Source organism: Podarcis tiliguerta (genome assembly GCF_965153285.1).
Source record: "Podarcis tiliguerta genome assembly, chromosome: 5".
NCBI classification, from domain to species: Eukaryota; Metazoa; Chordata; class Lepidosauria; order Squamata; family Lacertidae; genus Podarcis; species Podarcis tiliguerta.
Window position 1 is genome coordinate 54,784,633 of NC_139538.1, and position 22,212 is coordinate 54,806,844.

At 41.8% G+C, this 22,212-nt stretch overlaps 1 protein-coding gene across 3 annotated transcripts in view; it reads left to right on the top strand.

The window, feature by feature from the left end:
• LHPP (phospholysine phosphohistidine inorganic pyrophosphate phosphatase) overlaps positions 1-22,212 on the top strand; it is a 113,533-nt gene that overhangs the window by 80,514 nt on the left and 10,807 nt on the right. The window contains exon 7 of one of the 3 annotated variants that reach the window (XM_083439756.1): positions 18,431-18,556. The exons of the other annotated variants lie outside the window; for them this stretch is intronic. Within the exon in view, the coding sequence (XP_083295882.1) occupies positions 18,431-18,524 (94 nt within the window). The 3' untranslated portion in view covers positions 18,525-18,556. Of the gene's footprint in view, positions 1-18,430; positions 18,557-22,212 lie in introns of those variants that run through there. 3 annotated transcript variants of the gene reach the window in all.

The window sequence follows — 22,212 nt, forward strand, 5'->3', positions numbered from 1 at the left end:
GCTTTGAAACAAAACTAGAATGATGCTAACCAAATGCCTCCCACTTAGCCCTATGTAGTGGAACTCTGCATCCTTTTAGTGTTGTTGTTGTTGTTATTATTATTATTTAAATGTGGTGATGCTTTGCTTAGCTGGCGCTCTGGATTTTCTTGGAAGACTGTATGGTTCCCACTTCCTTGAAGATCCTCCACCCTTCCCTTCCTTTCATTCTTTGAACTTCAGATGGACTTGCTTTTAGCATGGTTAACATCAACTTCCTGTTTTGTTTAACTTTCATCACTGTCACTAGCCAGCCAGGGAATGCACTTCAGTGCCAATGATTTTAATAGGCTTCCCAAGAAAGAGCAGAGAACACACACAAAGTGATTCTGGTACATAGACAAATCGTGCTTAAATCTTGCCTGTGGCAGGAAGGTGTGAATAGTGTGATAGGGAAAGTAACAGATATGTAAGAGATAGTTACATACACAATGCCTGCATTAGGATTGTTTCTGAAATCTTCATTATTGCTTAGTTCCACAACTTATACGTTTTCACTCACATAAAAGTTTGCCTGCTCTTGGAGACTAGAGAATAGTCATTCCATGCACAGCAAACTGATAGGCATAAGTTTAGTGGAACTGGTAAATCTGGCAACCTGATAAATGAAGGAATAAGACACCAGGAACTCTCAGAACTCATCCTTTGTTTTCTGTGTTCTTTCCCTTTTTCTCTTCTTGAACACATTATATAGTGGCAGAAAAAGTTCACAAAAAGGGGATTATCAGAATGTCTATCCCAGATGGTGAATGAGTGGGTCTTGAATAATTGAAACAATGTGTAATTACTGTATGAAGAAATGCAACTTGACTGTCAGTTTTTAATTTTGTCTTAAATCACAAAGAAACAAGTTGAAGCATAGGTGCCACAAGCGACACATGTAGTGATGGTTTGTGACATGCCTGGGCTGGAGAATAATTTAATACCTCACTCACTTGCCTCTCTGATTCTGCACTGGAACCTGCACCCAGTTCAGGAGGTTAAAGGCCATACCAAAGCATGTTTCCTGTGGTGTGCACTTGAGTGGCACTCACCTTAATTAGTGACATGTAAAAAATGCTGGCTATCTTAGACCCCAGCACAGGAAGATGAATGAAGCAATGCCTTCTGGGACAGTAAATTTCCAAGTTACATAGGTTTAGGAAGTTAAACAATCCCCCAAAAACATCCCCTGTACTGTGCCTCTAGAACCCATGGAGGCATTTGGAATCTAAACCCAAGATGGATACATGTTTTGAGTTAAAAATGTGTTGGAGCAATCTGGAAATGCAAAAGCCTGTAAATAACTACATTCTTATTTGCCCCTTAGTTTGGGGAGGTGCGAATCAGGTCACTTCATATCAGAATTGACAAAGGCTTAATTGCTCAAGCGTCCCTAGATTAGTTTAGTTTTCTTTTTGGCAGTCATGCTGAAAAAGTTCAGGACCATTTTTGTGATTATTATCTAAGAGGTTTCTTCCTTCCCTTCCCTCCAGTTTGTTTATATATTGAATACACACACAACCAAACCCTGCTTACAGTTGTATGGGCTGAAAGCCAATGATAGAAGACAAGCTCTTCCCAGAAGGGAGGGAGGGTGTGTGTGGGGGGGGGTGTGCCCACCAAAATATATCCACCTTTGTTTTCCTAATTAGATAAGTGATGCCCCAAAGGGACTGCTATTTTCTAGTAAACTGCACATACAGCACTCTCACTGTTCCTATTAAACTCCTAGTGACGACAATATTATAAAAATATTATTCTGGACAGAAATACACCAGCAGGGACGGTTGCTGCAAAAGGGGAAACTAATACAAAAAAGTTATATAAATCTTACATTCTTACATAAATATTTTAAAAGACTTGACTGAAAACAGCATTGGGAACATGACAATAATGGTATTTTTAAAACTAAAATAAAATTGTTGCTGGGAGCAGATGGTATTTTTTATTTTTATAACCATATACAGTATTTTTGTCCTAACAACAAAGTAGCAAATTACCACTTCTTCAAAACCTGTATGGAAGTGGGATAGGAGAGAAAGTTTCTCTGGACCCAAACTTTCCAGAAATGTGGCTTTAGGGGTTATATTAAATTATGCACATTGGTGAGCTCCCTGAGGCGTTACTTTGAGACTGAAGGGGTATTTCCCTAGAATGGACCTTGTTGCTCTTTGGTTTCAGGGAGTCAAGGGCCTTTTCGGTAGTGGCACCCACCCTGTGGAATGCCCTCCCATCAGATGTCAAAGAAATAAACAACTATCTGACATTTAGAAGACATCTGAAGGCAGTCCTGTTTAGGGAAGTTTTTAATGACCGATGTTTTAATGTATTTTTAATCTCTTGTTGGGGTATAAGTAATAAATCATCATCATCATCATCAAGGCAAGAGCTCATCCACATGGACCTGCCTCATCCATATGGGACTGCTTGACTTGGGGGCGGGGGTGACTCCAACACTCCTTTGCACTCCTTTGATGTATGGCCTGTGCAGAGGAAACTAGAATGGACTAGATAGCTGCCACAGAGCCAAAGTGGGGTCATCTAAAAAGGGTTTCTAGGAGGCAGTGGTTGCATTATCATGTCCCCAGTAAGCCAGGGTGCTGGGTTTGTATGGCTTATTGGGAATACACAGGGTAGTCATGCACACATTTCAATCGCTCCCATGCTACGATGCAATGAGTGAAAGAAGCAAATCAGGAAGTTGTAATCAAGCTTAGTTTATGTGCCATCCCAAATCCAGGAGCAAAGCTTGTTGTTGTTTGTTCGTGTCCGACTCTTCGTGACCCCATGGACCAGAGCACGCCAGCCACTCCTGTCTTCCACTGCCTCCCGCAGTTTGGGTCAAACTCATGCTGGTAGCTTCGAGAACACTATCCAACCATCTCGTCCTCTGTCGTCCCCTTCTCCTTGTGCCCTCCATCTTTCCCAACATCAGGTTCTTTTCCAGGGAGTCTTCTCTTCTCATGAGGTGGCCAAAATACTGGAGTCTCAGCTTCAGGATCTGTCCTTACAATGAGCACTCAGGGCTTATTTCCTTAAGAATGGATAGGTTTGATCTTCTTGCAGTCCATGGGACTCTCAAGAGTCTCCTCCAGCACCATAATTCAAAAGCATCAATTCTTTGGCGATCAGCCTTCATGAGCCAGGGTTCCTAACCCAACAACAAACCATGGTAAAGTTGGCCAGCTTTGCTGCCTAGTTTAGAAGGAACAGGCCCAACTTTGGTTTGGACACCATTAGGATAAACAAATTAAAGTTAGAAATTCAAATTCTGATCCAAGGAACTTTGCATTTTTGGCATATACTAGAGGAAGAATTTGGTACCTATCCAGGTTAAATCCTTTCTTACACAGTGGACACCACCCTTTCTATAACATTGTCATGTGGGTTAGGAGTGAGCAAGTAGGTCATCCACACCTATCATGCACAGTGGAGACTGGGCCATTGGGGCAAAGGATGCCCTGCCCCACCAATCTCAGTCTGCCAAGGGACAGCCCCACTTCCAGTCAGGGGTGGCTCTTCCTATTGTTGACTGTGGCTCCACCTACAGTTTGTCTCCCTGCTTTCCACCCCACCAGTCCAATTGGGCACCAGCCACCATTGGTCATGTGTGAGAGGGAAATCTTGCCCACCCCTAGGATCTCTCAAAAACTGTTAGGCTACAGCAGTGATTTAAGACATTTCCCCCAAATTACAGTGTACTTGCTAGCCTTTCTGTACTGACTGCTGCTCTAATATGTTTTAATTAAAGCTGGATAACCATAAAGCTTCCATCTGCATCTCATTTTAGGGAGAACATTATTACAGGATGATGCAGAAATATAATCAATAATGTTGCCCTGTGGGAAGTACAGAACCCAAGTAGTTTTGAAGCCACTGGAATAATTTAACTTTCAGGTCAGTTCTTACAAAGTTATGAAACTAACTATACTGGCTACTCCTCATAAAGTTCTATGGCTGAATTTTGGAAGGAGCTTCTGGCAGAAACCAGGATGGATCTGTATATTGAGCTGGTGTAAATCCACTGGTGATGCTGATTTTTTACAGTAGCAGAAGTTTCAATAAGATGTTATTCCTTTCTAGGGGACCAAGAGGAGGTAGGCATTAACAGAAGTTGTGAGATCTTTGCACTCTGTATTGCAAATTGTGTCGACATTAAAGAGACCCAAAGTGTGTTCTCAGTTGTTTTCTGCATATTTAATGCATTTATATCCCGCCCTTATCCTAGAGAGCTCAAGGTTCCCCTGTTTTAGCCTCACAACAAACCTATGAGGAAGATTAGGCTGAGAGATAGTAAATAGCTTCATGGCTCAGTGGAGATTTGAGTCTCCTGAATCTTAGTCCAACACCAACCACTACACCACACTGAATCTCCACTACAATGAAGCAGTCTTACATGACATTACAACCAAGCCTTATCAAAGGATCTTAAAATGGCTAATGGTTTGTCTTTTTATGCTTCCTTTATGCCACGTGAACTGGGGACTTGTGCATGTTTGCCGTGGTTGGATCCACGAGTCCTCAATCCTTGGTGGTCCCCCCCCCCCAGAATCCATCCATCCATCCTTCCTTCCTTCTTCTTTTGCGAGATGCCTTTGCAATCATTCTAATGCCAAAATACTATCTTCCCCTTCCCCTACCACTGCTACTGATTATTGCCAACAGTCACAGACTTCCCAGTTTCTTTGAAACTTGTCTTTCTCCTACCAAACAGCCACTGCAGTGTCAGATCCTTAGTTCCAGAAGTTTTTATACATACCTAACTACTTAAATCAGAGGTAGTCAACCTTTTTATACCTACCGGCCACTAATGCATTTTTTTTATGGTAAAATTTCCTTACCACCCACCAGTGCTTGATGGAAGGTAGAACCCCCTACCACCCACCTAGAATCCTGACACGCCCACTAGTGCCTGGTAGGGACCAGGTTGACAACCCCTGGCATAAACAGTTTTTAGGCCCACTGCCTGAGAACTTGGGTGCACTATGGAAATGATTGTTATTTTTTTGTGTCCATCAGGAAGAAAATATCCATACTTTTTACCAATGTGAATGGTGTTATTCCTTGGATAGTAAGTTTTAAAAAACTTCAATTATTAGTTCTGTATTAAATATTTCTCTTGGGTTTGGGGTCCTCCTTCTTTTCTTAGAAAGCTCCTAACGCGCTAGTTAATTGCGACCTTTGTGTTGCAGTGCCTCTTTACTGCTTTCTCCTGTGCTCTGTTGCCCTCTTCTCCTTTGCTGCAAGGACTGTTCCACCCCTCAGCTGACCTCTGTATGAAGCAGCTCAGTCAACAAAAGAAGCATACAATAGTTGGCTGCAGACCCATCAGATTTTGTTCCTTTCGTAGGCAAGAATAATATTCCTCCAAACTGCACATTTTGCAAATACATTTTTCTTCACCTGGCTTTAAGTATAATTTCTGTGACCCCTCTCCTTAGTTGAATCGAACAGGGCACACCTTGTGCAGAAAGTTATTGTTCTGATGGGAATACTATTCGACTGGGCGAGTGAGATGGTTTAGGATTAGGTAATGTAATAGAAGCAGTGGAGGGGGGATGCAGACCAACTATTTGGTGAAGCAACAGTTCTTAGATTATTTTTAGCCTACTGATGAATGGGTTTCTGAATGGTGTCGGTGCTAAATATGTATTTAAGTATACTTTCCTGGTATATTTTGCAGAAGGTGCTTTGCTGACACAAAGAAATCTGGGCAGTAAGTTAATTTCTGAAATGGGGAGATGCACTAGTACACAGAGAGGATGTGGCTTTCAACTTTGGCAAAAACAAATGCCTATGAATTCTTGTTGTCTGCTTTCTTTCTATCTGAAATCTGGGCAAGGTTGTGTTGTCTGTTTCTGAGAAAGATCGACTTAATATGTATTAAGCTTTGCCATAGTAGCAGAGGAAGGGAGAGTACAAAGGTTACGGAAAACAAAACATTAATTTTCTTGACCAGCTGTGTTACAAGCAAAGTGCAGCTTATTTATAACCATGGCGTACTGTTCATTAATCAAGTCTTTTCTCCACCAATGCCTTTAATGAGAACTATTAAATGTTTTCATGTTGTATTCATCATTGCCATCTGATTTAAAAAACAAAACACAACACAGCAGTCTCCCTTTTTAGGACCTGTGCTTTTCAACTGCAGGTTTTCAAAACAAAACAAAACAGAGGGATAGGGAAGAAAAACATTATTAGGTATGCTTAAAATCTTTTGCAAGATTTTGTGTAATAGGAAAGGGGACTTGTAAATCACACTTGCATGCCTTCTTCACGTTCCCATAAACCTGGGCCTGGATTAGTCAAACTTGGAAACTCTCAAGCCTCATTTAAGGACATGTAAAATAATCAAGAAATAATGAAGCAAAATAGAAAACAATTGATAAGCAGGTGGCTGGCTGACAATGCTTATATGCAGTCCATTTTGAGACTCTTAAAAAATTGTATGATCACAAAATGGTGTCCTAGTTATAGTATCCAAAAGGCAGTAAGCCAGATTCATGTAAGATAAGGGTCTCGACACAATTTTTTTGTCTGTTAAACACCTACATCCCTACTCTTTCATCTAGCTAACTCTCCAAGTAACCTGGCAGTCTCTGTGTACACACACACACACACACACACACACACACACAAATAATTTCACACTCAGTAGTTCAGAATACACACAGTTCTGTGTCCTACTGAGATTGAAATCTACCTAGCATATGCTCCACAAGCTACATCAGCTACTTGGAAGCAGTCCATGCATTCAGGAGAACAGCCCATTCCCAGATGAAGAATATAATGGTTTGTCCAGTCTGCACATTCTATACGACAACTTTTAACAAGCAAGAATCGTTTAGTAATGGAATAGCTTTAGTGAGTCCACAGTCATGTGGCTCTCTGCCTGATTCCAAATAAGAAAATGTTACAGTCAGTTGCTGTGCAGATCTCTATAAGTAATACGCCTTTGTCAAGTGCACATTGAGACATTGAAATCTGGAGGCCAGTTAATTTATGTGAGAAGGATTTATAAGAAGCAATGGTGAAGTCAGTGTGTGTGTGTGTGTGTGTCTGTGTCTGTGTCTGTGTCTGTGTGTCTGTGTGTGCAATATTACCCCAAGGCTTTCCTCCTCTATAACTGCTAATCAGAGAGACTGATTCAGTTGATAATTCTGTCTTTCTCTGTCAAGGTTGCTTAATAACAGAATTGTTTATTTATCCTGCATCTAAAGAAACAACTGAATTCCTGCTGATTCCCATTATTTTCTTCTTTTTATAGGGACTGTGCCATTATTTCATTCCACTTCAACATTTTTAAATGTTCTAATCCATACTTAGGCCAGATCCTGGCCTCTGTTTAGTCTGGCTTCATTACAGCCCCACTGCACTGATGTCCCCAGGGTTACTACACATTTACACCCTTCAAATCTGTGCTCAAAGTATTGCTTCCCAGCAGCTTTCTCGGGTTTGCAAGTCTCCTTACACGTTCTAACTCTTTTTGACCTACTCGGCTGTTCTGAATGAGTTCATTATTCTCATTCTTTCAGTTCTGCGCTTTGCCAATGGTTACTTTACAATATCAGCAGTCTGAGGTTGTCTGGGAGCCAGCTCAAATTGTTTGATTTCATGTTCCAAGGCCAAGTGTTTTCAATGAAGATTTCATTTTAATAATGGAAAATAAGGGCAATAGTCAATAGAAGTCAATGAAAGAAGTAAAGAATTTGACCCTGCAGAAGCCATTTAACCCTCTGAAGAGAGATGCTTTGAATAAAGCTTTTGGAGAGAGACACTTTTATGAACACTTAATCTTTCCGCTCTTGCGGGTTATCTGTAAGGCTACAGTTTCCTATCTACTCAAAATGTCTCTCCCTCGCCCCCCGCTCGGTTAGCTTGAGTAGTTTGGTTGATTGTCTTGGTCAAGCTGAACAATTAATGCCACCAAGCCTGAACTTTGTCACATGTGAAGGCCCACCTTGTTTTGATGTCTGTCTGGAACTGCCAAGGTAGAGAAGGGTTTTCAGTCACTATCTGGTAGGCCTACATATGTTATTTTTTACCTGCAAGGAGTAGGACAGAAGACTATAGCTTGTGACACAGGTAGCAGGGGTTTGTGGCACACCTTGACAGAAGCAAAGTGCTCCATGGGTCTGTTTATCATAGTCAGGTATATTCTCCTTTCCAGCTTTACGCTACAGACTGGTCCTCCATTCAGTATACTAGAAATAAAAACCACCCCAAAGTAAGGTGTACTGTAGCACACATACTAACAGTGCATTTCTAAGCATATTTTTTCAGAAGTAAGGCCCATTGTGCTCAAGGGGGCGGTTGCTCTGTAAGCTACGTGTACATAGGAGCCCAGCCTAATTTAGTGTGTGGTGCACTTGCCAAAATGTTTCCACCTTTGCATTAGGCAAAATAATGCATGTGAGTACACTACTGGGGTGTGTGTGTGTGTGTGTGTGTGAGTGGAATGAATAAATCTGTTCCCAGATTCAGCATTGCCTTGATTTGTCAGAAACAGACTTAATTTCCCCCTACCTGTTCTCCCCCTACCTTGTGGCAACGTCAGTATGGGTCTTACTGTAGCTTGACAATGACATACATAAGCCCATTTAGTTTTCAAGAAGAAAATGCTGTGGTGGGAGAGAGCAGACCCAAGGAGTTTCTAAGGCTCAGGCAGGTATCACCCTGTGCATTAAGCAAGAGGAAGATGTGAACTGGGGTGGAGCATTTCAGACAAACATGAGCTGTTGATGGAAAAGCAGAAGCTAGTATGTTTGTAGGCCAAATTCCAGAACTATCGACCACTAAAGGCTACTATCAACCTTACTAGCTGTTATTGTATACAACAGTAGATGCTAGGGGAGCCTGTAATGATATATTTGTGTCTAGCCACCCCTGACTTTCATTTTCCTTCCAAACCTGACCTTAGTTCAAAGTGGCCTTGAGGGTTCCTGTGCCACAAAAGTTTAGGATCTGTCAGCATTTCCACTGAAACCCCTCATTTTCAGGTTAGCGATTTAACCAAACGATGTGGTCTGGACAGAAATGTAAATGTTGGAAGGCCAGCTGCAGATTTCACATGATTTCTCTTTTCACAATCAGTGCCTTATATACTTTCCCTTTTGTGTGATACACACACACAAAATGAACGATTTCAGGCATTCTTAGAGGTGCTGAATTGAGAGATCTAAACATAAGTGTTTGGATTATTAAAAAAGAAGAATTCCATGTTTGCTTTACAAGTGGGCCACACAACAAAATTGCATAGCACACCAGTACACCTGTTTTGAAGTTGAAGAGAGAGGGTTACTACTGTTGTTAATAAAGAAAGGACATACAAGGGATGTTTCTTGTGTGAGTCAGAAATCCAGTATCACACTATTGACTGTTGACTTACACTATTGGTAATAATATACTAGTATGGTAGTATAAGTACAGACATAGAAAATATCCATTTGTTGAACTTCTGCCTGTCAGATAGCAAATAGTTTATTATCCAGACACACCCACACCCTGCCAAAAGGTCAAAATAAATCATTGACAAATGCCGGGGGTGGGGGGGAGAGGAACATGTACCAAAACTAGACCAAGGACAGTTTGGGCCATGCTGCTTCCTATTTACTTTCTATCAGTATTATGTTGGACCAATAAGCTGGAATTGTATTTGCAAACAGACTGATTAACTGCAAGGATAAACACTGTATATTAAGACAGAGTCAGCAAAGATTTTGGAAAGGGAAGCCATGGCTTGCAAATCTCACCGAAGGATGTCACAAACATGTGGATAATGGAGATAGAGTTGATACAGTCTTTGACAAGGGCCCTCATCAAAGACTCTCTAAAAATGAGAAATTGCCCTGGCATCAAAGGAAATGCCCTTTAGTGGATTAGCAGCTGGTTAAGAGATTAGGCAACAGATGGTAAGCATAAATGGGCAGTCTGTACAGTGGAAATAACTAAATAGTGGGATTCTCCAAGGATCTGTTCCTTCTTTAAAATGCACTAATGACCTAGAAATGAGAGAGAAAGTAGTGGCAAATGAATATTTGCAGTTGATGGCAAGTTGTTCAAGAAAATAAGACAGATTTTTCAGAAGGGTCTTGTTGTGTATTCCCTCTTTAAGAGGTGAGCCCAGTATAGCTCCGAAATGGAGAGCAATGAAACACCAGCACAAAAATGTGAAATTAATGCAAATTAATAACAACAAATTTCTGGCCTGGCCTTACATCGGAGACCAATCTGACTTTAAGATGGGCTGTAAGTCAGAGCATCATCTTTGCATGCAGAAAGTTCCAGATTCAATCTCTGTATCTCAAGGTGGGACTGGGAGAAACAGCTGTCTGAAATCCTGGGGAGCCACTGCCAGTCAGTGTAGAATGAGGTAGAGTATCTATGGCCCTTCCGAAGTTGTTGGACTCCAACTCTCATTGGCTCTAACCAGCATAGTCCATGACCAGGGATGATGGGAGGTGTAATCCAGCAACATCAGAAGGGCTGCAGGTTCCTCATCCCTGCTGTAGGCAATCCTGAATCCTAAATGGGCCAATGGTCAGACTTGGTATAAGGCAGCTTCCTATCTTCCTACTAGTGGGTTCTTAACAGTTCACCTTTGTGCTTCACATCGCAGTAACCAATTTGAGTCTTCGAAGAATTGCAGTAAAGCTAGTCTAGTTTACAGAACTGTCCCTTTCCCAAATGAGTGGTTTTAAACTCAACAACAAGGAGTGGATCTGCTGATTTCACCTTTAGGCCCTAATGGGATAAAGGCATCACATAGCAGGTGCTTCAGAGTGTACAGAGAGAAAGGCAAAGGGAGAGGGAGAGGGAGCTTTAACATGCCTTGAGCCTCTAGGATAATGCAATATTTTGTATTTACCAGTAATTGAGATAAGCCTTTTGGTTTATTTTTAGCCTATTAATTGGTGCTTTTTCGTCCTCCAGCAGTCCATTAGTTTTCTGAGTGCTAATTAACTGGCAGATAAAAAATCCAATTTGTACTTGCATCTAGTCTGAAAAATAATTAAAAGAAGGAGGTGCATGGGCCCAATAAAGGTAACTTGCTCAAGATATTCCTTCGCAACCAAAAACTTCCTTGTCTCTGTTGTGATGAATGCCTTCTTCCGAGCAGGTGAGGTTGATCCCTGACCTCTCTTAACTCAAAATAAAGTTTTAGTAAGCAATATATATATCTTTATCTTTAGTCACCACATAATTATCTTTGCCGACCGTCAATAACTAGTCTGCCATCATTCCGCCCCGGAAGTCCTCTTGTTATATATCTTGAATTATTGTTTTAAGCTATTTAAATTGTCTGGATATTATACACCCATGTACCAAATTTGTTCAGTTCTTTGTGTGTGCTTTTAATGAAAAAAAATTGGGGAAGAAATAAGTGCTGGAGCTCTGTACCATGAATCATAGAATTATAGGACTGGAAGGTACCCCAAGTTTCAACAAGTACCCCTATCAACAACCACTTACCCTTTCTGCAGCAAATGCCCTGCTCCTGCTTTTCATATGATTAAGAGAAATGTCAGGAATTATCCGCAATATGGTCTGCTTTAAATGGTATAATTCAAGAACAGGTCAGTTCAAGAACAACATCCTTGCCACTCTGGTTCCCAAACTCATAAGAAATCCATAGAATCAGATAATAAGAGTTGTAGAGTTGGAAGACAATCACATTTACAGAATCCATGACAGATGGCCATTCAACCTGTTGAGAATCCTCCAATGAAGGAGAGTCCACCACCTTCTAATATAGTCTGTTCCACTGTCAAACAGCTTTTCAGAAAGGTCTTCATAAAGTTTAGTTGGAATTCTTGTCATTTGAATCCATTGGTTCAGGTCCTACCATCTGGAGCTGCAGAAAACAAGCTTGCCCTATCTTCCATGTGATGTCAAAACCAATTGTGTTTTACAAAGCAAATTAATGCACTCTCTCCACTTCAGTATTGTTTTATTTATAGTCTACTGTATTTCATTAAAGATAGGTCAAACCTGCACACACACACACCCTCCAATAAACCCAGAACCCATGCACATTCCTGTTTCCTGGTGAGCTCACTGTCCAATTTAAGTAATTAAAGAGTTTGGAGAAGATAGGAAGCAAAATAAATAAAACTTAAAATTGCATTTAACAAAACAAGGCATCAGAAATTATTCAGCCTAATTCTCTGCTTGTTCCTCCTATTCCTTGATTAGTCTAGAGATAACCAGAGGACCGTATCAAGACATTAGAGGAGTAATTGGATGTGTTGCTTATTCTTTGTACTGTAGCCAGTTTATATCACTCTGGACATCTCCCATCTGTTAGCCCAATTCAGTGGATCAACTTTAGAGGCAATAGGACAAACAGTCCACTTGGTAACAGCTAAAATAGCACTGCATACATAGCAAGTGAGTCACAGTCGCCTTGCTCTGTCCTATTTTCTGTAAAAACGCCATGCTATGTAGGGGAGGTAATGTAGCCTTTGGATTGTAGACAACTAAATTCTACTCAGAGTAAACCTATTAAAATTAACAGGCCTAGGTAAGTCATGTCCATTAACTTCAGTGAGTCTATTTGGAGAAGGACTAGCTTTGGAAGCAGACCAGAACCAGAAACCCTATTGTGGATGGATTTGGTGCAGTTAACCAAATACAAAATTGTGCATTGTAACAAAGTGCATTCCTCAAGGGCCATAGTCCAGACTTTGCTTGTTCCAGAAAAGGTTCCACCTCTGAATTCTGGCTCATGCAGAATGTTTCAAGGCAGCTTCTATCTCTGTTAACATTGTAACGGTCAAATCTTCTCTTACCTTCTGTTTAATTCCTATGCACATTTATGATGCTGAGCTTCCAAAGGGTTAGTTGATGGATGTTGACCAGTGACTCACAGTTTCTGTTTGCTGGCTGACAGAATCCATTAACTGCCTGAACTTACTGACTTCTGTGACAGCTGTGACAAAGGCACAGGTTTTGCTATGCCAAAGACTGCTGTGTGGTTTTTCCACCTGGAATTTCCTCCACCGGTACAAGGCTGGTATTGGACCTTTTGGCACCAACGGGGCATTGTTTTCAGTGGCCTTGCATACCTACTTTCTCTCTTCCTCAGGAAAACATTCCTTGCCTTCACACCCACCCAGATTTCATCAATCAGGTCTATTGTTTTGCAAGCTTTCTTGGCTCTCATGACATCCACTTTTTATCACCTACACCTACACTGCTAACCCATAAATCCCCTGAACTCGGAATTTGAGGGAAGAGTAGGAGAGAACTTTAACACTGACAGGTTATGTCAAAAATCTCAACTAGGAACTCGCATAGTCATCTGAATAGATGGCTATCCTGCATGCTCTCATTCCATTCCTCACATTTAGTCTTGCTGGAGGGAAAGTAGAGACGGCACTGCACAGACAGCGGGGTTGTCCTTGCTTATAGACTCATCTTTTTGTCAGCCTTTCCCTTAGAATAATCTGCAACATTGCTCCTTGTAATGCTTTGTTTTTCCTTATTATCATTGGTATCATATGTCATTTCTCCATCCTTGTTCCTGTGCTGCTCTTTGTGCATTTTCACTACACACCTGTAAAGATCAGCACAGGAATAATAAGGGATAAATGACACAAGGAGTGATAAATGGACTGCTTGAGATGCCAGATTGGGACATCTCCATTAGATTTACTCAGAATGATTTGGGTTGCTTGAATGACTTAAGTTAATTCCCGTGCTAGTTGTTGGCAAGTCCTGACAGATAATGCAGCACTGGCATATTAAGTACCCATATCACCCAGGCAATTACCACAACGGGCAGCCTTCTTTACGCTTATTGAACATACATGGATGGGAAAATGTGTGGAATGGGAATTGATGTTGCATCTTTCTCCTAACTGGATGAAAAATTTCATTCACCCATGTGGGGCTGGTCAAAAGAACTCGCTACACTTCGCGGCAAGTCAAATGGTCTTCCATCGTCTTTTGTAAAGTATGTTTCTTCCAAATTTTAATCTCCTTGCTGAATTTGTAAAGTTAGGTGTGAGAGCTGTTCTCCTTTATGGCTTGTTTGCTTTTGTAAATATAAGGCATTGGACTTCTCTGTCCCCATTTCCAATGTGGTAAGTTGGTCTTTCCACTGATATAACAGACCTGTGTCTAGACTATACCACTTCAAGCTGGAACTGGAGCTTTCATCTATACAAATGCATAAGAGATGTTATGCCACTTTTAAGAATACATTCCAGCAAGGCAAAGGCACTTGAGGAGGATGCAGAGCAGGGATGATGAGGGGTGAGGCCTAGAGAGGTTCCAATGGCCCTATTTGACCTGTGGACCTAGGTGTCCTGATGCCTGCTTCAAAGGTTAACATCAGCATGTGGAAATAAAAGTGGCCAGGTTGGCCATGGGAATAATGTCACTTGTAGTTTGACCCTCACTCGGTGAGCCAGTTTGCACAGTTTACAGAAGTGAGTGCTGCATTTCTTAAGACTCACCCAGTAACCTATGTCCAGATTCAGAGGAAAGAGTGTGCGGGCAGGGCTGGCAAACTCTAGATCTTGCCCTCTAGATCTTGTGTCGTACAGCTCTCTTCACCCATTGCCGTTGGCCATGCTGGCTGGGCTGATGTGAGTTAGAATCCAAAGCATTTTGTAAGGCTCTACATTGGCTAGCCCTGCAGTAGGATTTTATAATTATATTTATTGGCTAAGCCTGAAATTGGTGGTGGAGTGCATCAGAGGTGTGAAATAAAATTAAGTGCAATTGGTAACTCAGTGAGAACTAAACTGTCTCCCACCTGATCTTAAAGGAAAATGTTCTTTGGTTTGCATACATATCTCCCTAATTTGCTACAACCTTGGCACTTCACCTGGATAATTTTCCAGCAAAGGCCGAGATCTGGAATGCATCAATCTTTCCATTCTGTTGATAGATAGAACAACTTTTTCCTCTGGGTAGCAAAGAGAATCTGTGACCAGTTCAACATTGAATTAATACTCGGGCAGTAAAGGTTGTCAGTCCATAATTAGTTTAGGAAACTCCAAGTATAGTCTAGAGGTGTGAAGTTCGGGGGCATTCTGGGAATGTTTTTAGAGGCATTCGTGTATGCATGCCGACCATTTCTCTGCTCAATATTGTTTCCTCAAATATCCTGGGGGAGGGAATATGCAGGTCTTCATGCCCCCCTCCCCCCGGCTTGAGGCTAAAACTGCTTGGGGGAAATGACCCAAGGAGAAAAGGTCCCCTTCTTCTGCTCTAGATTAAAGCTTCCTGCAGCTGCTTTTAAATATTTAAAAAATGATGGGAGGGAAATCCTATGCACCACTGTTTTAAAACTGAGAGGGTTTCTATGAGCTTAGACATTGTAGAAAGCCATGTGCATGGCTACTGCTGCTACTGCAACAAACCACGGGGGTTTAAACATTTGCGTGGTGTGTGGGTTTCTATATTTTTGGAAGCTGAAACAATATTTTGTTAGGTTTTACAGCAGAGCAGGGCCCAAGAGATACGGCATTTTTATTTACTCAGAGCTTCATCCAACTTCACTAGGTTTGACATAGGCCTCCTTAGAAGATGCCCATGATTGTGCCCTCTGCAGAGTTTTTAGAGTTGATTACATAAAAATGGGGCTGGATGATTCAGCTCTGTAATTTGTAAGGAATCAGGGCAGTGGGCAGCTTGAAAGTTGTTTGACATGGGAATGAACAGTTCTTTGTAAAATGCACTAGTGGGGGATGTGGGGGAAGTCATCTGGAGATTTTTTTAGAATTAGAATGCCTTAAGAGTACATGTATGGAACATATACATTAATCCATTTTTGTTGCATTGGTCTGGTCAATGTCATCTCTAAATTACTCTTTTAAAAGAACTGCTTGTTGTCTTAGGCCAAATCCCTTTTCATCCAAAGTTTTTTAAAAAAATTATTCTCCTGTCATTCCTGGAGCTATAGAGTTGTTGATCTTTTTATTTCTTGTTATGTGAATAAAACGTATTCCATATGACACAAAACTTAATATAGTGAAGGGCATTTTAGTTTACAGTGGTACCTCGGGTTACATATGCTACAGGTTACATACACTTCAGGTTACAGACTCCGCTAACTCAGAAATAATACCTCGGGTTAAGAACTTTGCTTCAGGATGAGTACAGAAATCGGGCTCCGGCGGCGCGGCAGCAGCAGGAGGCCCCATTAGCTAAAGTGGTGCTTCAGGTTAAGAACAGTTTCAGGTTAAGAACAGACCTCCGGAATGAATTAAGCACGTAACCAGAGGTACCACTGTACTCTATATTCCAGGCCGAAATAGACAAATTTGCTAACGTCAGTTTCTCCCAGTTTCTGTCCCCCTGCCCCAATTTTCTGCAATTTCAAATCAGTTTGTGATATGTGTATTTTTTAAATGTCCTCAAGGGGATGAAACAACTCCCTTATGAAGAAAGGTTGCATTGGAGCTTTTTCCATTTAGAGAAAAGGTATACAATAAGAGAGGTATACAATGGAGGTACGTATATAAAATGATACATGGCATTGACAAAGCCGATAGAGAAAGGTTTCTCTCCCTTTCTCATCACAACACTCTAACTCAGGGACATTCAAAGAAGTTGAATGTCGGGAGACTCAGGGCAGACAAAAGAAAGTACCTGCTCACAAAACATATAGTTAAACTATGGAATTCACTCCCACAAGAGGCAGTGATGGCTGCCAACTTGGACAGCCTGAAAAGAAGTTTAGATAGGTTTGTGAAGGATAAGGCTATGAGTGACCACTATCCATGAGGTCTATGTTCTGTCTCCACTGTTGGGGCAGTATGCCTCTGAATGCCAGTTGCGGGAAACCCTGGGAGGGGAGAGTGCTGATGCACTCGGGTCCTTCTTGCATGCTTCTCACAGGCATCTGGGTGACCACTGTGAGATCAGGATGCTGGACTAGATGGGCCATTGGCCTGATTCAGCAGGCTCTTCTTATGTTAACTATGCATATTGACTATGGCGGTGCTGGTACTTGGGAAGAGCGTTAGGAAAAATTCAGATTTTTCATTTGTTTCCATCAACTACCCGTACTCTGTGTTTCCATGTAATTGCTTTTACCATGGTTTTCCATATCATACAGGAACTATTTAAATATTATGGCATGTTGCTATGATTATAATTTTAATTATCACAAACATACTTGGAGTTTTTCATCTCTCTAATCTCATTATATGTCACTCTGTATTTTGGTTTAGTTTACTTTGCAACATGCTGTGCTCACAGTGCAGATTGCAATTCCAGCATGTGAGTTACTAATCACCATGACTAAAGCTGCAAGCTGGACGAGGGGAGGCACTTAATTGCCTTCCAGAAACCCTTCAGTATTCTGAATGTAGAACTAAGAGCCAAGGATGGCTGAGCCATCTAATCTTAAATTATTCCATGGACTCCCTGAGCAGACTTGGAAAATAAAATGCATTTGGAAACATGCTGCTTAAACGCCTTCATATCATGGACTTTGCAACCTTAGGGTGGACAGCTTTGAGTACAGGGATGGGCTCAGAGAAAAGTTTCTTAAAAACTAACTCATACGCTTTTGCATATTTGTGGGTTGCAGTTTCAAAGCAAAGGCAAACATGCAAAGATTCTCTCTTTTTAAAGAAAGTGCTAAAGGTACACCAACTCTCAATTGACACTTGCCATTGTTTTGTTTTTTTTAAATCAGATGAAAGCTGTATCACAATCAAATACATGAATGATCAGGTGTCTCCTAGCACCTGGGTACATTTCTCATATAGACCCTAAATGCTGAGAATGTTGCCCATGCCTATTATAGCCCTTGTAAAAATCCTTAACTGGTAATGATCAGCAGCACATCCCTAGTTTTAATCCATTTGGGGATGAAGCCAAGCAGTGAACCAGAGAACCAAGAGCTTAGCCAGCACCCTGATGGTCTGCAGTCTCTGTTCAGCTGTGTAGAATTTAGCTACAGCTGACAGCATCTGTCCCACTCTGTTAAACACTTGAGTTCCGTAGCTGCAAATATAAAAGCTTTATTACCCTTTGGAAGATGTATTTCTTTAGCTTATAGGCACTTCCTGCCAAGACAGGCTGCCTTTTTCTGTCCCCCCCCCCCTCCACTACTGCCACAGCAAAGGACTGCTACTGCTTGGTGACCACTCCCTTTTTCTGTTCACCTAGATTACTCTTGCTGCAAAATGTACTAAGAGCCCTGCCTGAGAGCTTGTATATAATCAGCCTGGTATGCTAACAGCACCTGTGTCGAAGCTGAATTCCACCATCCAGGTCCAAAAGGCAATGCAGAGCCCATCTAAAAAGGATGCCCATGTAAAAGATGATTTCACATAACAGTGTTAGATCCAGATGACCAACCATTGAAATATAACCTCACATATTGGGTGGTAGCCAGCATTGTGCAAGCATATTTTCCCTTTCTCTTCCCCCTCCCCTACAGACCCCTGCCCCCATCTGCTCCAGAGGGTCCCCCAACGCTCCCAAGCAGATATGATGGGCATGTTGAGGGCTACAGGGGCAGAGAGGGAAGTTGAGTCCTGTTGTGTAAGTGTAAGTCTGTTTTGCTCTCAGATGGGCACAATTGGAAGTCACCCATTGTTTGTGTAGCTTCCTTCTGGAAACCTGTAGTATGGAAAGGCATAACACTTGTAACTTTCAATTGTGTTATTTTTTTTCAAGTGAATATCCTGCCTTACTGATGCTTTCAGCACTACAGTTTATATGTATCTGCTGTAGATGAGCATGCAAGAAAAATTATTGCAAGTCCAGGTTAGGCACTTGTTGCAATAAGCAAATCCTCATGTACCATGCTCATAGTAAATGATGTGGAAGAGAGCAGTGGGTTTTCCTTGATTCAGCTCTTTGATCTTCCAGTGTTTCTGAAATATGAGTGCTCCGTTGAGCAAAAGCCTAATAACTGAAGCATATATTTTGACAGGTTAGACTGAAGCCGTGTTTTATTTGTTTAGAAGTCCCTTAATAATGGATAAAACAAATAAAATTTGAGAACTTTTTCTAGTGTGGAATGTTAAGCTTGCCTTCTTAATCCATCATTTCCCCATGGGGCTTTTTCCTATTACGGCTACAACTTCTGTCATTTAAACTATGAAGGATATATCATTTCTTATTGACCCTCACCTCAACTATGGACACACACATAGAGACAAATAGATAGCAGAAATGCCAGCTCCTTTTCCAGGCTTTGTCCAGCCCTGCAGAGGCATCCCAAATATCCCAAATGTCAAACACTAAACTCATGCAATGCTGCCCACAAGCGCTGCTTCAGTCTTTAAAATGGAGACAGGGCCTACAGAAGCACTGCCTGTTTTTATGCTGATATATTTATTTTATCACTTTAATTTACTATAATATTTATGTCCTTTGTGTCCGGCCTGTAATGATATGTTCAGGGTGGCTAGAAGTAACATCACTATAAAACAGTTCACACAGTGAACTAGAAACTGCAGAAAGTTAACCAAAGGACACAGCAGATAATGCACAGTCAATTTAAGAGTCAGACAAGACTATAAACAGACTGAAGTAATAGTATTTTAGCCTTGTATCTAAATATCACGGAAGAGGGAGCAACCTCACAACAGAGGCCATGTCAATCATGCCTCTGATGATGGTTGGGCACAGAGCACAGCTTACTCAAGACTTGAGTGGATGGGTAGGGTCATTTGAGAGAAGCAGTCCCTTCAAGCAGCCTGCTCAAGATAATAACCAGCACTTTGCATGTGTTTGTTCATTTGTTTAGAGTATTTTTTTATGTTACGTTCATTAAAAAATCCCACAACAATATATGGTAAAATTATAAAAAGAACAACAGATTTAGAAACAAAAACAAAACCTAGCAGAACAAGCAGCAAAAAACAAACTGTATCATTCAGCAGAATGGGGAAGCAAACCTGGATGGCACCAGGTGGTGAAAAGCATGGGCAAATAAAAACACCTTTGCCAAGATGACATCAAGGTTGGCACTAGTTGAACCTTCCTGGGGAGGGCATTTCAAAGACAGGAACTGGGCTCAGGAACAAACTGGAAGCTACTGCGGATGAAATAGCAATGGAGGTAATGTGCAGAAAGGGAGGCAGGGCTCTAGCTCAAACTCTGACTGCCACATTTGGGTCCAGCTGAAGTTCCTGAACAATTTTCGTGTTATTACGGCATGTGCAGTTGCGGCCAGATGCCCCTTTCCCCAGGAACAGGCACAGTTGGGCAAACTGCACTCCTGACCGGCCAGGAGCAGAGCTGTTCCAGGGCCTGCTATGGACCTGCTGATCCTCCAGGAGCGATGGATGCCCTGTCCAAAGTAGACTGTACCTGGTGACCAGAGCCGTCTTTCCCATAGGGCTTAGTGGTGCCTCTCAGGGGTGCCCCAGCGAGTGAGGGAGCTGCACGGCTTTGTCGGTGGCCTCCCCTTTTCCTGCATGCCCGCCAGCTACACCCCGCCAACCATATGGCTGGCAGGTGTGCAGCTTCCTTCCCAAGCCTCTGTGGGGATTGCTCTCCTCCCAAGGAGGCTTGGGAGGGAAGCTGCGCTCTCCTCCTGCAGAGGCTTGAGAGAAAAGCTGTGCTCTCCTCCAGTGGAGGCTTGGGAGAAAAGCTGTGGACCTGCCAGCCATATGGTTGGCAGGGTGCAGCTTCCCTTCCAAGACTCTGCAGGGATTGCTCTCCCGCAGTGGCATGGGGGAGAGTTGCGCCCTCCCCAATGGCTGGCAGTGCGCAGCTTTGCCCCCCCCCCCAATCCATGGTAATTTGGGGGCACTGGCCGGATATTTGCACCCCAGCACCGCATCTGCTAAAGACACCCCTGCTGGTAACCCACTAGTCCTGCTGACCAGAACTACATCTTTCTACCCCTTCCCTTCCCAAATCCCAGCTATTGAGTATGATTTCAGCTGTACCTGTCTGGCAAATCATCTGTGAGGATAATGCATCCAGGCCAAAAAGGAAAGGATAATACGTCCAGGCCAAATTTCTTTTGTAAGTCAAAAGTAATTCTACAACTATGAGATTTTTGCAGTCTTACTTTTCCTTTGGCTATTGGCACTGAAACGTATATGCCAATGCATTTTAAATGAAGTGTTTCATTTAAGTGGCGAACGGGAATTTAGATACCCAGTTCTCTTAAATTTGATGGGCAGCTGGATGCTTCGTTCTGTCTTTTGGGCCTTTGATATTTCCCCTCCTCTTGACCTGTCTTTGGATGAGCAGCTTTTCTGTCTAGTGAGCAATGGCATCATATTATCTCATCCTCATCAGTGGCGAAGTGTCAGTAGTTAAATTTTACTGCAACATTAGAAGTGTGTAAAATGGGATCAACTGAAGAAAGTGCTCAGCACAGCTTGGGTATGCACAGGAGTCAGCCCTATAATTAAAAAAAATGAAAAGGAGGAGAGGAAGAGGTCAGAGAGAGAACCAGCAGAAGGGAGGGCAAGGGTGGAAGAGATTTTACTGGCCTATCATTCCTGCTCATTAGCAAAGAAAAAAGAAAGAAAGGGGATTCTGTGTCTACATGGCAGTATAATAAGATTGCCAAAGTTGTGTGATCCTCCAGCCACAGTAATAAAATCAAGTTCAATTTTTCAAATCTTACATTTTTAACCTCTTATTTCTGAAAGGTTTTAAAGCAATGAAAGTGTGGGTGATAAATCAGAACGTCTCAATTGTTTAATTTCTGTTAGTTCAGAACTTTCTGCTGGAATACTTTGTTGCAACAAACTTCATCATTACTGTCCTTAATACTTGTATAGCAAGTTCAAGTTTTCATGGGTTTCACGTTCATTTTCTAGTTGTGCTCCTCACAGGGAAAGTCAGTATTATGATCCTTCATATTGCAGATGAACCAGAATGGCCACCTAGAGAGTTCATGGCAGAGGTGAGAGTAAAACTAGGATTTTCTGATGTGTGGTAATGCTTCCCTGAATTATTCAGTCCCGATCTCTCTTTTTGGCATTTGTTTGTGTGTGTGTGTATGACAAAAGCCGCCCAAATATGTTTGCACCCTTGAGAGAAACTCTCCTATTTTTAAGTGTGTGTCTTCAGAATATTTGTGTATTAATATCGCCAAGCCTGGTCTCTATTTAAAAGCAACCACATACACACCCCTCTTAGTCTCCCATTGATACTACACAGAAGAAAAGTGATGGCATAACTGAGTCAGAGTGGGGACCCCTGATTCATCCAGAAAGGTTTCTGTAATCCATGCCAGGTTGACCC